Genomic DNA, 20,946 nt, shown 5'->3' with positions numbered 1-20,946 from the left:
CTACCATGCGGGGGTTGGGAACTTGGACTCGTAGTCCGCTTTGCTTTTTATCCAGGACTGGATTTAGTGACCAGGGACGCAAGCGCCCCTGGTGGTGAGTGGTTGCACTGACCACTCACTCCGCCGCCAGTCAGCACCTAAAAAACTAAGAAACTAAAACAGAAAAAAGATAAATGACTTACAAACTAGGCATTTCGTTACGAAATATGCAAACACCCAACTCAGGGATGGACGTGCAGTGCTTAAGATAAAACTAAAATAAGAACTAAAAATATATATATATTTTTTAATTTTTTTTTTTATTTTTTATTTTTTTTAGATTTTTTATTATTATTTTAGAAATATATATTTTTAATGACTATTACTTAGTATCTAGGGCTTATTACTAATTTACAAATCTCTAATATCTACTACTATACTACTAGTTATATACCTATAGAGGAACTGTCGGTGTATAAAGTTACAGGTGAATTAAGTCAAGACCTATTCGCATTCTGGCATGGTTGCAAGCTATCTTCGAGGATTTGTCCCGACTTGTTCCGACGTGTCCCGACGTGTGCCGACCTGTTCCGACGTGTCCCGACGTGTGCCGACCTGTCCCGACGTGTCCCGACCTGTCCCGACCTGTCCCGACGTGTCCCGACCTGTCCCGACGTGTCCCGACTTGTTCCGACGTGTGCCGACCTGTTCCGACGTGTCCCGACGTGTGCCGACCTGTCCCGACGTGTCCCGACCTGTCCCGACCTGTCCCGACGTGTCCCGACTTGTTCCGACGTGTCCCGACGTGTCCCGACTTGTTCCGACGTGTCCCGACTTGTTCCGACGTGTACCGACGTGTCCAGACCTGTCCCGACGTGTCCCGACCTGTCCCGACGTGTCCCGACCTGTCCAGACTTGTTCCGACGTGTCCCGACGTGTCCCGACGTGTCCCGACGTGTGCCGACGTGTCCCGACCTGTCCCGACTTGTTCCGACGTGTCCCGACGTGTCCCGACGTGTGCCGACGTCTCCCGACCTGTCCCGACCTGTCCCGGCGTGTCCCGACGTGTCCCGACGTGTCCCGACCTGTCCCGACCTGTCCCGACACGTCGCGGGCAGAGGTCGGCGCAGCGGAGACTCACGTCGTGGCGCCACGCGATCTTGTGCTCCCTGGGGTTGGCGCGGACGTCGCACTCGAAGTAGACGTCGTCGCCTTCCTTGATGTCGGCCGAGTTGAGCGTGTTGCCCAGCCGCAGCGCCACCAGGGGCGCATCTGCAAGACAGCGAGAACACACGTGTCGGGCGAACACAGTTTGGTTAAAGTAAAACACTAACACCGCGACTAAGATCGAAGTTTAGTTCTCGGGAGGCATAAGACACATCGTCGCCTGAGAATTGGAGTGTTCTATGTCCATTGAAGTAGGAACTGAGATATAAGCATTTGAAAGTTCAAATAACTATGAATAGCATGACATAGAACAAAGTAATATTGGTCTTAAACTAAGAACAAACATTTTTGTGTGCGTAGACGTGTGTGGATATAGTACAAATGAATACTAATATTAATTTCGTGTCCATAGCATAAAAAACCTAAAAAGTGGACATAGAACACTCCAATACTCAGGCGGCGACATGTCACAAAAAAACCATATGTTTCATGAGGGCCGTTTCAAGAATTTTAAATACTGGCTCACTAATTTACTCAAAAATTTTCCAACCCAAAATTTTTAACTTTCGAAATATCTTTGATTTTAGTGTTGCATGCCAATAGAAAGAATGTGAAACTGTAATCAAGTTAAGGTTAAAAGTGCATTTTGCCCATTAAAGGACATATTATCTTATGCCTTCGAGGTAACAGAATTCTGATAAGTAATATCATACGCAATATTTTATAACTGCCATTGCTAATGTGCATAAATTGGACTAATAAAGAATAATTTACCAAGGAAGAAGAGAACAAGGAAACAGTCAGCATTAATAGCTGAAACACCGGATCACTTAAAAATATATTTTACAAAATGTTTACAACAATATTAGAAAATGCAGTAGATTCTCGATTAACCGAGCTTCTGTATTAACCGAGCTGACATTCCCGGCAAAGACTATTGAAACATTTGCTTTGGGGCCTAGAACATTTTCCAACTGTTGTCGGGAGTCTTAAAAAAAATTTTCCTCAAAGATTCTGTTTACTGGTATAACAAATCATGAAGTGAGGTGAAAGAAACTATACTGGAGAAAACTGCAAAAAACATCACCCAGAAAAATGGTACCACTGGGCCAACTGAAAACCAAGGATATATTCTTTTTATATCCGTGTTACTCGACAATTTGCTTATCCGGGGTTGCTGCAGTCCACAGTTACTTGGTTAATCGAAACACTACAATATAGGAATCTCTAGTCTCAATAGGAAAGTGATGTTATGCGAAAGAAAGTTATAACTTTGTCGACCGTTGCAACTTTTGTAAAACTCTAGTAATCACCAAAATTTCGTTTCGTCGATTTGAAAATTCATGTGCAATTACGGTATGCGTGATAAGAATGCATGATTACACAGCTCGAAGTTAGGAACGAATGTGTTAAGCCATTGAATATATATATTATATATATATTCAATGATTACAGTAAAGTTTTTATACTACGTCACACGCGAAAAAAAAAGCTGTGTAGTTGTTTTTTCAACACGAGGGTGAGTCGACATCCGAGGCCCACTATTCACCACTGCAGTGCCCGCCATCTTCAACGATATCGTAACGTGATTTGGAAGAATGAAATTAAATACTTTTTTGATGTGTAACATCTCATCTCTCGGCATACGGCATTTGGCAGGAATAATTTCGTGAATGTAACGGAAATGTGTAACCACGGTGCTGCCATCTGTGGCGGATGGCGCGAACCAAAGTTCACAAAGCCAAAAGGAAGGTTTATGTAACTGAGTAGTAAATTTTTACAATATAGACAGTATTTAAAAAAAAAAAAAAGTTCCTTGTTAAAAATCAGGTCCGAAGCCAGCGTTTAGTATTTTTCAAGTTTTCCTCGCTTTTATCGGAGTTGTTTCATTATATTATAGTTTTAAATTTCCGCCTGCTAATGAAATGATTCAACAGTCGTCGTGGCTGCTCCGACTACGCATTCTAGCGGCGGGTGCGGAAACAACGCTTGATTCGCGTCCAGAAATATAGTGAAAATACTATTTGTGTACATTTTCTCCCCTGTATTTACAAAAAGAGGGGGGGGGGGGGTGGTGGCAATTAACAAATATTGGAAAACACAGCGACGCTGTAAAATTTTAAATTGGTTGATGTTGGTTTGTTCTATGTTTGGTTATATTTATCTTCGTTGTCCTTGCTCGAGGTTTTTTCTATGAGGGTGGCGCATGTCCATGAAATTTAGTTTAAGCATTGAATATATATATATATAATGTATACAAGTCGCGAGCCCAGGTTAAACTTTCTGGCCGGTTGCGCAGAAGAATTGTTGCAGTAGGAAGCTCCGTCGCAGCGATCGCTTCAATCGCTGGGTATCGACAGCGTACGTGCCCCTAGCGGTCTTAGGGCGTACTAGGTTAACCAGCCAAGTCTTGCCACCACCCTTCACCCTCCCCATATACGGGAAGGGAAGCCTACAACTCACGTAGTTTCGGTTCCCTGCAAGAATTTCCGAAGATTTCCGAAGTTTTGCGTTTCGGTATTAACGCCACTTCAGCCGCTAAATCAGAAAGTTTCCAATGAAAACAAGCATGTTGTGACTGACCTAACCTAACATAACCCTTCGAATTTTTTTTAATTTCAATTTTTGAGAGAAATCCGAAGTTGCACGAACGTGGTAGGGAACCGAAACTACGTGAGTTGTAGGCTTCCCATACGGGAAGCTGGTATCAGCACCGCTGATATATTCGATGGTTTAAGTTAGATTGTCTGCATTGGAAGAATCGTTCAAAGAACGAGACGGGTGCATGCGTACGGTCTTGACTCCGGAGCCGGGTGTAGCCCTGCGCGCAGCCCGGCTGCGACAGTTCCTCGCGGAAATTGAAAAATCAATGAGGACGGCATTAAGAGCCAGGGAAACGCGTGTTCTTGGTAACTTGTGCCGAGTGCAGAGCAACTGCAGGAGTTGCCGCGTGAGGCGCCAGCGCTGCTTTTATTTATTTATTTATTTTTTGTTTACCCATGGCGATCGGTTATTTATTATTTATTATCTTAAGAATATATAAATCCAGTGCCCTGATGTTTGTTTCCAGTGACCTCTTCACCAAGTCAACCGATTTTGATGAAAATTGGCATTTATGTGTAATTTTTTCCAACTTGAGAGATAAAATAGTTTTTATTTCGATTAATGGTCCTAATAATTTATAATTAATAATAAATAAATAAATAACCGATCGCCATGGGTAAACAAAAAATCATAGGTCATAAACATACAAACAGTAGGTAATTGTGTGACATTTCTATATGTCCAACACACTGTCATATAGCGCTATCCAGCTTGCTTTAACTCGCAGACAATAAAGCTCCATTTTGTTTAGCCCGGGCAACGCCGGGTACATCAGCTAGTTAATTATAAATTATTAAGACCATTAATCGAAATGAAAACTATCCTATCTCTCAATTTGGAAAAAAATTACACATAAATGCCAATTTTCATCGAAATCGGTTGACTTGGTGAAGAGTTCACTGGAAACAAACATCAGGACACTGGATTTATATATTTATTTATTGCCTTATTTTGAAGTGGCGGAAGTTACGGCGTAACGCCTTGTCTTACACTTTAACCACTTACATCTTCACTAACTAGGCACACGCAAAAGTAAACCTGGTATAAATGTTATAGCCTACACGTACCCAAAAAATTGTCACAAATACATTTAAATAAAAACTGAAATCAACATATCAGTACAAATATGAAAAAAAACAAACATAAAAATTAGCATATAAGATACACATGAGCTAACTGAAGTATAATATATCATAGGCATAGTATAAAAAGGCTAAAGTTATAAAGATTTAAAGATATTTAATAACCTAAATATTTATGTAAAAACTAACGAAGACACAAACAATTTAAATATATATACACTAATACATTTTCCTACAGTAAATCATACATATACACAGTACATTCACACATATTCAATCACACAAATCTGATACCACAGCTGAACCTGATTATTGGAGCTAAGCAAGTACCTGCATAGTGTTTCTTTCTTTTGCCTCGTACTCGCACTGAAAGGCCACAGGGTTCACTATAAATACATGGATATTCATAGGATTTTTCACGTGAAAACGTCTAATAAATCGATGAACGCCGGCTGCACGCACGAAAAAGTGTCCCGTTACGCTCATTGTACGCTTGCGCCGCACCGACAGAAGTGAAAACTTAAAACTTTGTTTATAAATGTGTAATATGAAATAATTTCTACGTCAAATGTACGTAAGAAAATGAATCTGATTACTAGTATAATTTCAAGTATTTATTCTTTTATTATTAAAGAAGTAGCATCTGTCGGCGAGTGCAGTAATAATAGGTTATGCTAGATATTTGATTATAGTTTATTTATATGAAAACTTGTTCATAATTATATTTAAACTTTATAGCTAAACGCCAGGTTTAAATTTAATTACAAGTCATCTACACGTGAACTGTTTCGTCGACTGTTTATAAAGTGAAGTGAAAAGTTAATGTGGTTTTCGTTGCTTATTACAACAACAATTTCGGCTATTAAGGTTAATTATTATTGCATTTTAAAAATCTGATTACTTGTATAATTTCAAGTATTTATTCTTTTATTATTAAAATAAAAATAATTCAATTTTATTCATAAAAGTATGCAATCATTTCATCAATGTTTTGTTATGACGTTGTCACGTTAAACTATCGTCCGTAAACCAACTTTACAGGCAACCATTTTTTTTATTTATGGAAGATATGCTTCTTTTGGTGCGTTATAAAAAAAAGATGAGTGAATTTTTACGATGCGCGTGCACCACGCAACGAAATTTTTTACAAGTTGAAGAAAAGCTATATACGAAAAAAAAGGCTACATAAAAATGAAAATCATAAATGTGCTTTTAAATCTTATACTTTAGTGAATTAAATTGATTACTGATTCATATCATTCCAAATTGATTAATTTTGAATATTAGTGATATAAATTAGGTTCATATAATTTTTCTAGTATTCTTATAATTGAAGTTATGTTCCTGTATGTATAACGATGTCAGGATGCTTGTAAGCTTCCATTGTCGCTGGCAGGGAGTGTCTGTGGAAGGTTTAGTAGTCTCCTGGCCGCTTTCGTGTGAGTGTTTGCGAGGTTATGTTTCCGTATGCATAGTGTATTTTAATTATGAATTATAAATCATTACATTTTTATTTAATAACTCATTAAAATTAATAAATTAGAATAAATATTTCATATATTTATTGAATTTCATTATTAATTATAATTCATCTCGATCTTTTTACTACATTTAATAATTCATTTTAGCATGTGTTTATTTTTAATATTGAGTACCGAGTATTTATTTAATTTTTTTAAGTAGTTGCATTTATATTTTACTAACCGTATTTATAATGTCGCTGTAGCCAGCCCTTTTATTGTTTTAATCCTAGGAAAATATTTGCATGAAAATTTTAAGTTAGTTTTTTTTATTAGGCTAAAAAAAGTATGTAGGTATACGCTCTCATTTTCTTTTCCTTCCAGAAAAGTATCTCTACTTCAGTATTTACCTGGAGTGTTAGTGTTTGTTTTTTTGTAAACTTTTGTAAACTTTTTTTTGGAGGACCGGAAGGTTGGCCGGACAATTATTCGAGCCTCTTTTTTTTTTTTGGGGGGGGGGGGGGGGCGGATTGGGAGTCCAGTCTTGTCACACCACGAACTCACTTCTACGACTTGATGTTGAGTTTTGTTACGGCGCTAACTGGCAGCTCTTCCCAGTCTGCAAGAACTGCTTGCGCGCGTCGGAAGAAACTTCCAATGTGCGCTGCAACACCGAAGGGAAAGCGGGAAAGACACTAGAGTCTGTACGGGGCTCTACGCCGCGCAACTGGAGAAAAAACTCCTCAAGGAGTTGAGTTTTAATATGAAGTTTTGGCGACGGTGAAGCAGAAGGAGGAGTAGGGAGGGGGGAGAGAGCCCAGGCGGCGAAACTGCGCGCGCGTTCTTTTGTCTTCCGCAGCAGCAAGAGGAACTCATTATGACGCCACTCGCGGAGGGGATACAGGGAGGCGGAGAAGGGGGGGGGGGGGGGCGAAGGAAATATTCATAACGCTCCTGCCCCTGAAGTTTGAGCACTTAAGCGTCGCCCTCGATTGTTTTATTCCTCGCTCCGTGCGACACGCATGGTTCGTCGCGAAGACCCGGGGGGAACTCTCCAAGCGTCGGAGGCTCAGTATTTGGTCTCCGAACTACATTCGACAGTAGAGCTGGACGGGGAAAAAAATTGGTTGTCTGTAAAGTCGGTTTACGGACAATAGTTTAACGTGACAACGTCATAACAAAACATTGATGAAATGATTGCATACTTTTCGATGTCGCTGCAATGGCGACGGTAAACATTTGATTTATATAATTTCGTTTCAAGGCCGCGTTCGTGCGTGTTCATTTTATTTTTCTCTTTGAATTTATGTGTTTCTCTCTATATATATACCTAAAAACAACACGTCGAGTATTTCAATATTGAATATCCATTAGCGTGTTTGCTTGATTTGGTTAATTTATGAAAAAAAAAAATGTTTTTGGTTTAATACTTTAACGAGAGTCAAAATAAGGTGTAAATATTAAAAATATATGATATTTTGAAAATAGTTGGTTATGTTAAGTTAGCTACAATAAAAACATTGTAAAATCATTTTAACTGTTTTTTTTTTTTTAAGAATTACCAATTTAAAATGAAGGTGAACTAACATAACTAATTGTTGTTATTTTATGGTAATTGCAATGTAGCTAACCTAACAAACCATCCACACGATTTTACAGTATTTTTGTTGCAGCTGACCTAGCCTTACTAAACCAACCGTCGACATTATTTTAAAGAATTTTTGATGCAGCTTGACAATCCTCTTAGATTTATCCGTCACTAAAGTGTATGAAAGACGACCTCGAGATCTTGAGGACTCCGCCTACCTTGGCACACATACGGTGTGCAGAGCTTCAGGAAAAACAACGCGATTTAAAAATTACTCAATATATCCGAGTGAAGTCTGTTCACGAAAAGCATTTAAGAGTTCGCTGAGGGCCGAAAAGTCCTTTTGATTTCGGATTAATTTTTAAAACTTTATTTTTAGAAGAGTTAAAATGGCTAAAACGCGCATGTTTTCTGAGTGATTTTTAGGCGTAAAACAACCGGTACAGATTCTTGAAAGCACTTAAGGGACTTGCATTACACCTTTATCTTCGTTTCTCTGCAATATAATGTTACGGTCACCGCTCATATGCACGACGAGAAGACTGCGCGCCAGTCCAGAGGAGACACCGCGCTAGAAGCACCAGCGAGCGTCGCGCTTATCATCCCGCCTCGCCAACACACACACACACACACACACACACCTGACGAGACGTTGCCCTTAACCGCGCGTTTTTATCGTCTGACAGGTGCTGCCTGAAGTTGCACGGGCGGGCGGCGAACTTCGGAACTACTAGGGCCAGGGGATGGACTCTCCCCACTCCGACGTCCTGGAGTTGGGAGTTGGAAGGAGTTGTCAGCCGTGTAGGCCTACCTTGTGTTCGCGGGGGAGAAACTCTTAATTGCCGAGTCTGAGACCTCGTTTTTTGGAAGTAGTTCTGGTGCCGCCCGCTAGATTGTAGTTTTCATGACTTGATGTAAGCTTTTGGACGTACGCCATTGCTAAGCACTTAGTTACATGTCTGTTGAAGAAAACTACAAAAAAACACAAAAGACAAAAACACAAATTAAGCAAAAAATTGCTGTTGTCAACAGGATATAAAAGCTTACATCAAGTCATGCACTCCAATTGCACAAATCTTTCAAAGATAATATAGTTTTCATAATATATGACTAGCATAGCCATATTGATTGTAAGATGTCATGCATAAGTCATTACCGGGCAAACAAACCAGTGAAATTTAATTCACTCTATATTGGTGCTGTGCCACACAGGAAATTTTGCATCTTATATTAATTCATATAGAAGAGTATTTTTTTATTACAAAAGATTAATAAGCGTTTCTCGGACTGTTAAATATCTGTTACTAAGCATTAAGTCGTCAAGTAATTGAATTAACACTGTAAACGTTTTTTTTTTTTAAAATTTTCGTGATTATTTTCAGAACAAGTAACTTGTTTTTCTTCTTTTTTTTCCGTAAACAGAGATGATTCACGTTGTATTAAGTGTAACCTCACGTACTAGGCGCCATTTTGTTGTTTTCTGTGTCGATAAACTACTTGTAGCAGCCATCACACCATCATTTTTATTCTTCTCTCGCTTAGAAGGAAACAAATAGACAAAGTCACCTCGTTGGTGTATGTCAAAAGTATTCACAAGTAGGAACCTAGGGAGCTGTAGACCGTGGTCCTAGTTTTATTGACTGGTTTGAAGTTTCAGGAAGCGGGTGGATTGTACGAGAACTTTACCAGAATGCATCGAACGGAATTCGAAATTATTTATGCGTTCAATCGGGCCGTTAAGTGAAGAAGAATTGTCACGCCACTCGTCCGCGCTGGTTCTGTCGTCGACCAGTGACTTCATTTGAAGTGACGGCGAGAGACCATTTATAATAATTCAAAAACGTATCTCATGTGTAATTTACAAAAAGAAAATAATAATTTTGACGTATCCAACTAAGGGAAAATTTTTAAACTTTCAGACTAGCTAATGATTTTAAAAAAAAATTGTACATTAGATTTGCAATAATATTTCTAGACTTAAAAATCAGTTTTAATATGTATCTCATCAATGTCCTAAACGGGTTATCAACTGAAAAAAAAAAATTTACTTTTTTTCTGTACTTCATTAACCCATTTTATCAGAGGTCTTAGAACGTTTTGATTAAAAAATTATAGATATACTGCCTGAAAATTAAAACATTAAATAATTTTAAAAAAAGTATATATTTTTTTATGCGTGATTTAATTAATGGTAATATTTCTCTAATATTTAATTAAGTGTTTTCTTTTCTATTACTAAACATACCTAAATGTAGTTTTATCGTGATTTTAAATTTAATACATCGTTTAGGTTGTGAAATACTAAATCTAACCTAAGAATGTTTTCTCTTGTTTAAAATAGCCCCTTTTTTATTTGGTTGGTTTATTTTTGTATGTTTTGTATTTTTATAATTTATAAACTTTTTTTTTGCCACTTGTTCATTGGGTAATATAGTTTAAACACCGCAAGTAGCATAAAAAAACCAATAGCATTCACACCAAGCTTTCTAAGTGAGTGTTAAATTTCCTGAAAATCTTAGTTGAGGTCGTGTAAATAATGTGAAAAATAATAATAAAAGCAATAGTTATACTGATATTCATTTCGAAGGTTACGAAAAACAGATGTAATAAAAATACATTTTTTGCATTAAGAGACGCTGAAACAGATCGTAAACGCGATCAGATATTTATTCCGCAAAACATGTGTAGGATATTAAAAAAAACACGTGGACTTCATCACTAGTGCAGTAACTATGACAGCGAAAGCTCCTCGCAGATAATACATTTTATAAACCTTTAACAAAACAATCAATTCAACATGCACACCCATTCGTTTAGCAATGTTCAACCAAAAATGAACTAGGATTATCAAGAAATTATTTATCGTACTTAAATGTTCACTGTTAATCAACCAACGACAGGCATTTTGAACCACTGCAGATAACATCTACACAATTCTGTGGAAAACTACGGTGGAAGAATAAATATTGTAGAATTTATTTTGCCCCATAGCTTGATCAAATACGCAATTTGAAGGACAATTAACGAGCAGGAATTCAATCAAAACCGTCGATTAAAAAATTCTGGCCACATTTTTTTTTACCTCTCTCTCTCTCTCTTTTCCCTCTAAACCATCACTTTATTTCTTTCCCCTTTGCTCAGCTTCTCTTCGTCCCATTCAAAGCAGCCAGACAATAATTACAGGATTTCAGAGTGTTCGCGTGATTGGACAACAATGTGATTTTATTTTCATCGTTTTCCCCCTCCTCCCTAAATACCTTTTGATTCATTAAGCTGGGGATCCGACGAGTTTTAAAATTCAGTAATTTAATTTCATCTCTTTCGAGCACGTGCGATATCACCCACGAACCAACATGCAGTTTCGCTTCACACGGCTAAAAGAAAGAGGAAATAAAAAAAAGACAATTATGACTACTTTGATATGCAAAATGACGTCAAATCTATAATTAAAAAGTATATTGACCTATTTCTGACATAAAAATTGGTTGAACTAAATTGTTATTTCAGCATCTTAGTAAACTTGCTGCAGTTTTTAAGTAGGTCAGTAACAACTTACTAGATTTAAAAAAAACTGACATTTTTCACTAGAAAATCTGTTACATAATCGTGGGAGAATGAATTTTTTTTTTAGCTGTTCGAGTAATTCAGGATGATGATTAAATCGGAACTTTTTTGACTGTTTGCTAGTCTTCATTACACCGACTATGATTGGCGCGTTGTCACACTGAAATGGTCAATGGGTTGTGTTTAACCGCGTCCTTGAATCTTTTGTCGAAATATTATTACATCACGTTGGTAATAATCGTTAGAAACAAAAAAGAGCGGGGGAATTTCCCACTATTTAGCAATCACTCGGCGTAAAAGATTTTTGGCGATGAGTTATCGTCAGGGGCAGGTTTTATTTTTTTCGCGAAAATATTTCGACCCATCATGAATACTGCAAAACCGTTGCTTTACCCGGGCAGGTCCATTCGGAACTAGTTTGCTTCCGCACAGATAATTTATGTGATTTCGTGTTCCTGCAGCAGACAGGCGGCGTAAAGAAACTCAACCACTCAAGAAGAAACCCAGAGAATGCTCAAATGTTTGAACATACAGACGGTCTCGAGATAGTTAGGCGGAAAAAAAAAAATTCAAAGCAGTCATGAGGACTACCGACAGAAGTGAAGACGTTTTTACGAAAAAAATATTATCACACAACAAATTTGTTTTATCACGTTAGTAAAATAACTCCTAAATTACTATTAAATACGCATTGTATAGTAATTGTAGGTATTAAAAAAAATGATATTAATTTTTAGGTTGTATTGCTAAGAAGACTCCGTTTTCTTCGTTATTAAAACTATATATCTATATGAGAATATTAATATATTTTAGACTCACTTTTTACTGCACAGTAATCGTATACTTGATATTTAAAAGCGCAACAAGTTGTACTAATAGGAACAGATATAGTGTTATCGTTAACACGTCACGTGACCATGTCGATGACGACTTACATGAATTTACTCCCTATCCAAACGTTCACATATGAGTTTTCACTTCAGAAACATGCTCTTAATAATCATCTGTAACAACAAATAAGGGCTGTTATCTCTCAGGGCATGTTGGTTCAGAGCGGCGACCTCTGAAGGAAGAGTGATGCTCTGAAGGAAGAGTGATGCTCTCTACGTGGAATTCACCGCGTCTGTATGCCCCGGTGAAGATACGGAATAGGTACGCTTCAGTTTTCTCATATCGCGCTGATTCACCCCATGATCTCACCACACCGACTGCATGCAATAACGCAGTACAAGTATAGACCGGAAAAATTCGCGAATTCATTTCGCGATAGGCTAAAATACAAATAGTTATACCTCAGTGCTGCCTCTGCTATTGGCTCACAACTCACCTGGATGACTCTGGGCCAATGAGAAACACCCAACCATAGCTTTATCGAATCACAGGCTGCTACGTTGGGACACCTCCACAAGACAACAGCCAATGAGTGGGTGGCATTTGACCGAGTGTACGTAGAACTATGGAGTTCATCCTACAGGTCATTGAACCCGCGAATTTTTCCGGTCCCTAAGTATAACTACATCTACACACCATACCACCTACGAGTAGTCGAATGAATTGACAGAAAAGCTGAAACTGCTTCCACATAGTTTCGTACCAATTCCCCCCCCCCCCCCTCCCTAAGCTTTCCTCTTCTCAACCTCGGATTCAAATTCATCTTGTTTCCTTCCCATCTCCGACAACATACAGAAATACACTTCCACGCTGTAAGTTTTATTTGCAAACGGAACAAAACCCTTCACGTAAAATACAGATGTATTTGTAAATTCGTTCATTGACATGAAAACATCTGTGTCACTACAAAACATAACAAAACAGTGTTCGCTGTGATACTGCGTTCGGAATATTACCCGGGCAGTTATGCTGTGTTGTTGTCTCAGTACCTCCAAAAAAACCGTTCCCTGAATAGCTTCACAGTATTGACTGCGCGCATAAATTAGCATAATAAAACAAACTCGGGTTCAATTATTTATTTATACGATTATATTTTACATGGTTTAAATAATATATATTATTGAATGAAACACCAAATAAAAAATAAAATTATGCGCCAATATTCGTAAGAAATTCTCAGTATTGTGTCGAGAAAAACGTACTTCATGTATGCTAAAATAACCATAGCCATGAGTTGTACAAACTTACAATGAATTTATCGTAGTAAAACAAAATTTTTGACATGACACCGCCTAATAAATCGATGAACGCCGGCTGCACGCACGAAAAAGTGTCCCGTTACGCACATTGTCATGTTACGTTGTGTCCCGTTACGCCCATTGTCCCGTTACGATGTGTCCCGTTACCCTCATTGTACGCTTGCGCCGCATCTATCTCTCTTCCACTCGATTGGAACGACCATCGATTTGACTTTTTCGAGGCACATTAAACTTGAAACACTCCTATTCGTTTCCTACTTTTCCTATTATCGTCCTATCCTTAACAGAATAAGACATATTGGAATAAGTTAAATATGAAACATGTATAAAAGTTATAGTTAAAATAATATGTTTTTAAAGTAATATACATATTTGAACTAATGAGTGCAAATAAAAGTAAATTTATCAATAATTAAATTGTAGATTTCATTTCACTCCTTCTTTGTATCCATACAAATAGTGATAATACATAAAAATATTCACTTTTATTCATAAAAGTATGCAATAATTTCATCAATGTTTTGTTATGACGTTATCACGTTAAACTATCGTCCGTAAACCGACTTTACAGACAACCAATTTTTTCTAAGAAACTGTTTTGCTTCTTTAGTCCCGCCCAAAATAGCTTCCTGCTCTACTCTCATTGGTTGATGCGCCGTGCGTCCGTAACAAAAATAAAATTAATTCATTTCCCTCCCATGAGCACTACATGTCTACCAATCACACGACCGTCCTATGCGCTGTCGTGAATCAGTAGGTTCGAAAACACGGCGGTAAAACCTTGTGCGAACGACCTTATGTAAATGTAACTTTTTTTTTCAATTGTACACCCAGCTCAAGAGTTGCACTTCTAATCTCTTTCCTTGTTTTTGGTTTTAATAAATTAGTTTATTAATGAAAGAGGTAACATATCTACAAAAACTATTTGCACACACTTGCTGCAATACCAGACGGTCATTGTCTCTTCCTGCAGTCCGCGACACGAATAAAATACAAAGGGATAATATAGCATGCATGACAAACAATACACAACAAAATATACATAGTAGCATGGCGAAAAGTAGTAAAAAAAATGGGGTGTGGCTGTGTCATGGACACGGCCCTGTGTTGCATGTGAATACGTGTATGTAACAGGTAATATTTTCTATACAAAATATAAAATAGGATTTTTTTTTATTATAACGCCATATATATTCACTGTAACTTTTTTAAGCTAATGTTTTATATATGTAATCGATAGATTTTGACGAGAGCTGACGATTGAAACTCAAACGAACGTCGTAGCTTCTCCGAGTCAAAAGTTATACTAAATGGAAATCTTGAAACGCAGCAAAATGACCTCAAAATGGCGGCGCTTCCCCCTCCACCGCGCGGGATGCGTCACAGTCCTCACTTAGCGTAATGAATTCTTTGATCCTTCAGCTATCCAGTGGTGTGATTAAATTTTGGAAGAAGATGATAAGTTATTTAGCTGCAACACCAAACTGTATCCCCCGATTTTGTTATCATTCGTTTGTTTTTAATAGCCTCCCACTATGGATGCAATTATTAAGACGTATTCACGTCAAAAAAATAGCCAGTCATGGGGACTGTCTACAGAAGTGAAAACTTAAAACTTTGTTTTTAAATGTATTATATGACATCATTTCTATGTCAAATGTACGTAAGAAAATGATTTTGGTATTATATCAGTACGATAACAGCATGATATTTATTCTTGCATCATTTTTTAGTCACAACAGATATCAGTGGTATGTAAAAATTACGTAAAAATTCATTACCTAGCTATGACTTACCAGTGATGTCAGACCTAGGTCATGTATTCACGTGGTCAAATTAACTTCACTTACTGCTACTACAGCATGTCGGCGAAGTGAACTCACAAGATTTTACCCATAAAAAAGAGAGTCCAACACGCACATGATACAGTCGAGTATATACAATGTATTAATGTTTATATGTGTATACATGTACACAGGCCGCTGCGATTCGCCAGTCTGGCGCAACACGTCACTAGCATGTCGGTGACGCGAACCCATAAGTTTTGCCCCTACCAAAAATCGCTCAACGCGGCTAAAGAAGTTTTCACTTAAAAAACAATTGGTTGTCTGTAAATTCGGTTTACGGACGATAGTTTAACGTTTCAACGTCGTAACAAAACATTGATGAAATGATTGCATATTTTTATGAATAAAATTGAATCATTTTTATTGAATTACATATCACTATTTTGTATGGATACAAAGAAGGAGTGAAATGAAATCTACAATTTAATTGATATATTTACTTTTATTTGCACTTAATGTTTATTACTTTAACGAACAGACTATTTTAATTATAACGTTTATACATGTTTGCTATTTAACTTCTTCCAATCTGTGTTATTCTGTTAAGGATAGGACGATGATAGGAAAAGTAGGAAACGAATGGGAGTGTTTCAAGTTTAATGTGCCTCGAAAAAGTCAAATCGATGGTTGTTCCAATCGAGTGGAAGAGAGATAGATGCGGCGCAGAGCGTACAATGACGGGACATTAGCGTAACGGGACACTTTTTCGTGCGTGCAGCCGGCGTTCGCCGATTTATTAGACGTTGTCACGTCAAAACACAAACTCCCTCCTTGTTCTGTGCGCAGACACCTGCCTCGCGGGCGTACGAACGACCGGCTCTTTACCCCCGCTGCGACGTTCATTAAAAAAAAAAACGCAACGTTCGCGCAGCCAGGGGACAAACACGAAAGGCCGGCGGTCGGCACCGCGCAAGTAACAGGTTTCGCGCGATTCAATTCAGGGCGGCCTGGGTATACGACTGCGACCATGTGTTTTAATGGTGCTGTCGACTGGCCCGTGAAATTTGAATTGCAATCGAGGCTCTTTTTTTAAAAAAAAAAAAAAAAAACTCCCAGCGCAGTTCATAGTTCTCCCGTCGCGTACTCCATTCGAAACTCGCTTGAACTGAAGGGCACAATGCCCGGATGGACTATCATTTCGGGAATACGGTCTGCAGTGGGATCACATCCATCAAACATTTCTGCGATAAACATATAGGTAGACAAAATAAATTGTGTGCGTATAGTCCACGGGTAAGGTTTTTAAATCTACTCTTCCCCATGTATTTTATGTCTGTTTATAGTGTGTTTTATAACGTATCATTTGTCCTTTTGTGCTTATCGATTGTCACCTCTGCAAGAAGAGACAATTTCGTCTGGAATGGGTTTTTGTTTGCTTAGCAAGGTCTGTGTGTGTGTGTTATACATCCATTGTATATATATTATATTTTTGGCCTTACGGCCTCTGTAATCACAATACTTATTGAATGAATAGCATTTTTGAAAACCAAAACCACGCGCTACAGAAGTGAAACTTCTTGCTTATTACTTATATAGAGATAAAAATATCATTAATTTTTTTTATTGAAACGGAATAATTATTTTGTAACAGAAAGTAGACGGGTATAATCTCAAATTAAAAAAAAAATCCTTTTTCTGAGCCTTGGCATCAGGTTCATTGGCACTTTTAGGCGCCTCTTTTAAAGGTTTATTCCCGCGTGGCCTTTGATAATATATCTTGCCTGTTTCTGTTTTTTCTTCTATTTTCAGGCATTATGTTAAATCACGGTTGCCAGTTGAAAAAAAATGAAAGAACAAAAAACCACTTCAATCGGACATAAATTACACTTATAAAGTCTATCTCACAAGTCAGTAAGTCCTTTAGACTTTTCAAATCCCAGTGTTCACATAACAATAATAAATTACATCTACACATCTATCGCCTTAAGTCTATACTTCCTTTATACATTTTCAATCACAATTTTCACATATAAATGAATGATAGCTACCTATAAAGTGTCACAGGAATAAATAAATTGTAGATATTTAAAAAATAATAAAATAAATACGGTCAAGCTTGGGAAATAGTCTACAATGTTGCAATACATTTCAGTAAACAAAAAAAAATCTTGAAGTAGCTTGGCTTTTAGGTTGTAGCCGCGTCCAAGGCGAATATATCACCGACGTTTCGGACGACATTGCAGTCGCCATCATCAGTATAGAGTTACCTACTGAGTTTATTACAAGTACTTCTGCCTTTAATACTCTCTCCTGAGAGGAGTGTTTACCGATTGGCTGAAGCTGTGGGCTAATCGAGCCCAGTAGGTAACTCATGTGATAAATTTTTTTTTTTCATTTTTACTTTGAGAAGACATAAACGTAAAGACGCCATTTTTGTTTCAACTGTTCTTACCAACATTTTTTTTAAAACTTTAAATGTTATAAATTTGGTATCTGTTTGAGAAGAGCACGTACTTTAACGGCATACGTTGTTATTAGTAGTGACCGGCTGCTACAAATAGTTTCTACTGAGAAAAAAATGGATTTTTTTTTTCAGAATGGTTTCAACTCAGTAATACTGTCTGTTAATAAGCAATATCCATGGTATTAGAAAAATTCAAAAAAATTGTAAGATTAAAAAAATACATATTTTAAAACTTGTTATGATTAACGACGGTTTGCAAAATGAATAAATAAAAAAAAAATTGGTTGTCTGTAAAGTCGGTTTACGGACGATAGTTTAACGTGACGTCATAACAAAACATCGATGAAATGATTGCATACTTTTATGAATAAAATTGAATCATTTTTATTTCAATAATAAAAGAATAAATACTTGAAATTATACTAGTAATCAGATTTTTAGAATGCACGAATAATGAACCTTTATTGCCGAAATTGTTGTTGTAATAAGCAATGAAAAAACCACATCAACTTTTCACTTCGCTTTATACACAGTCGAGTGGGAAGGGAGAGATAGATGCGGCGCAAGCGTACAATGAGCGTAACGGGACACAGCGTAACGGAACAATGTGCGTATCGGGACACTCTTTTCGTGCGCGTGCAGCCGGCGCTCATCGATTTATTAGACGTTGTCACGTCAAAAAAATTAACGTTGCAAACAGTGGGCGCCGTTCACTCTCCTGCTGCAACGCTACAGTCGCAGCGGCAGAAGCACACAGGGTGTGACACAGGCCTAACAAGGCAGGCCAGCATCAGAGGTAACTAATAACGCCGGTGATTCACAGCCGGCTTGAGTGTGTGTGGGGGTTAGGGAGTCGAATGGGGGAGGGCTCGGATAAGAGGAAAGAGGAGCGAGGCGCAGTAAATTACCCCGCCGGGTAAGTGGCGTGTTTACTGCTTGTAGTCTGCGGTAAAGCTCTCTCCTTGTTGCAGCAGACGGCATGAGAGCTGAGACGTGACCGGGGAAGGTAACGAACCGAGTCGCAGGCTCCTTCTCAGTCGACTTTCGAACGACACAGATGGTCAGGAGGGGGGGGGGGGGGTTATAGCCAGACAGCCAGAAAGCCAGGTACACACGAACCCTGAACCCTGAACCCTGAACCCTGAACCCTGAACCCTGAACCCTGAACCCTGATACGCGCCGCAGCCGGAAGAATTCCGTGACGGGGGCCCGTTCACGTGGTACTTTCCGACTGATACGGAGATAAGCGTTGTTACGATGCATCGGTTATTTCACTATATTTTTTTTTTCCAATTTTTGCAAATGGAATCATAAGGGGTATTGAAATTTTTGGAGAAACTACTTCGAGACCGAACCGTGTGTTAAAACTTTTTTTTTGCATCGTCTGAAGTTTCGTTATTGGTTGAGGGTTTTTTTTTTTTTTTTTTTTTTTTTAATTTTCTGCTGTAGGCAAACAAATCACATCCATTATCTTCGCGGATGCTAAACTTTTCCTGAATTGACACGGCCAAATAAGGAAAACGTTTCTCTAGCAGACGGCCGCCAATTACAAGGAAGAAACCACGTTTGCGGGCATACCTTAATGCAGTCTGGTGATCGGTAAATTTTTGTTTTTCACAAAAAAAAGCCTCCCCAAACAATTAAGCACGATGAAATATATTTTGGGCGATATACGTATAATATAGCGAAAAATTTTACATCGTAATTAACTCATCGCAGTGTACGATCAAATTGCGCTAGATGCTCTTTGGACAGCCTTAATATTTGAGTTATACTTGCAACGCACAAAAAGCCTGAACCACTTCACCCCCCTTTCCACAAATCACCCAGGGAATAAATTGATGACAGATTGTTAGTCGATGAATAGAAAAAAAGCTAGCTAGTCTTTCAGTACTCGACAGCGATGAGTAAACATCTAACATCGGTAACGAGCAACTTGTGTGTCTTCATGTTGCAGATAAAATTTTAATATGCGTTAATTGCATTACCTTTCTTGCGTGATTTAAAAACCCGGCCTTAGAAAAACCACATAGTAATGTATCGCGCTGTTCAGTGCCGAGCGTGATATATATTAGCTTTTCAAAAACGTACTTTCTCCACCCGCCGCTAGAATTTGCTGCCTGAATCGTAAACTTTGATTGCCACCAACACGCGCAGATATCAGCACGAAAAAGAAGGAAATTTTAAATTATTAGAAACGGCAACCATGAGAAGAAAAAAATATTTAAAAATATATATATAAAACCCCAGCTTTGGACCTGCTTATCGAAAAGGAATTTTACTAAAATACTGCTCCTTGTTAAAACTCATTAAACAGTTAATGCTTTCGCGGCAATTATTCGAGTTGCTTGGCTTATGGGTTGTAGGCGCTTCGAAGACAAAAATTTAATCGTCTTTTCGGTCGACCTTGCGGTCGACATCATCAGGGTAGCTGTTACTGAGGTTCCTGCCTTTAAATACTCGCCGTCTGATTGGCTGGTGGGTTTGGCCGATCGGAGCTGGGCATATGTGATTGGTTGCAGCACCTAGCTTCAATTCATGTGTTGTAATTTTTTTTTGTCAACAGTTGTATAAAACTTTTAAGGTTCACCGTTTGACACCAAGAATTTGTGAACATTCCAAGGCTACTCCCTGAATGATTTAATATCGTTAAATCGTATATTAAATTTAATCGTTTCTTTGCATGATAGCCCCTCCCGAGAAAAGACTTCTAGGAGCCGCCTCTGAGGTACACTTGTCTTTCATCCCAGCAAGAGACTGAGCTACAGCACGGTATGTCTACCTTGTCACACCTAGGATCGTGGTCACTGAGAACCTGCGATGGTAACGTCACGAGACGACTGCTGAAGCATTGGCCCGAGGAAACAAGGAAAGGAGGTGCTCCGATGGCCAGCGCGCTGACCACGTACCGAAAAACTACTCTGTGGCTCTCGGGGACAGAGTGTACCGTCACAGTGCCGCGGAATAAAATGAACAATAGTTTCACCATTACGAATTTTGTAAGAAGCACCTTTCATAGTTTCGGTTTCCGTGAAAATAATCTAGTGAATGCTGCGACTGCTCACGCGTGAAAGGCATATTTTGGATTCACTTGACTTCAT

At 38.3% G+C, this 20,946-nt stretch overlaps 1 protein-coding gene across 2 annotated transcripts in view; it reads right to left on the bottom strand.

Moving 5' to 3' along the window:
• LOC134536885 (synaptogenesis protein syg-2-like) overlaps positions 1-20,946 on the bottom strand; it is a 300,861-nt gene that overhangs the window by 45,640 nt on the left and 234,275 nt on the right. For both annotated transcript variants that reach the window (XM_063376944.1, XM_063376945.1), the window contains exon 8: positions 1,121-1,251. In XM_063376944.1, coding sequence (XP_063233014.1) covers positions 1,121-1,251 — 131 coding nt within the window. The remainder of the gene's footprint in view (positions 1-1,120; positions 1,252-20,946) is intronic.

This window comes from Bacillus rossius, chromosome 11 (assembly GCF_032445375.1).
Source record: "Bacillus rossius redtenbacheri isolate Brsri chromosome 11, Brsri_v3, whole genome shotgun sequence".
Classification (NCBI taxonomy): Eukaryota; Metazoa; Arthropoda; class Insecta; order Phasmatodea; family Bacillidae; genus Bacillus; species Bacillus rossius.
Note: the sequence above shows the minus strand (reverse complement) of the source record. Positions and strands in the feature narration are given on the sequence as shown.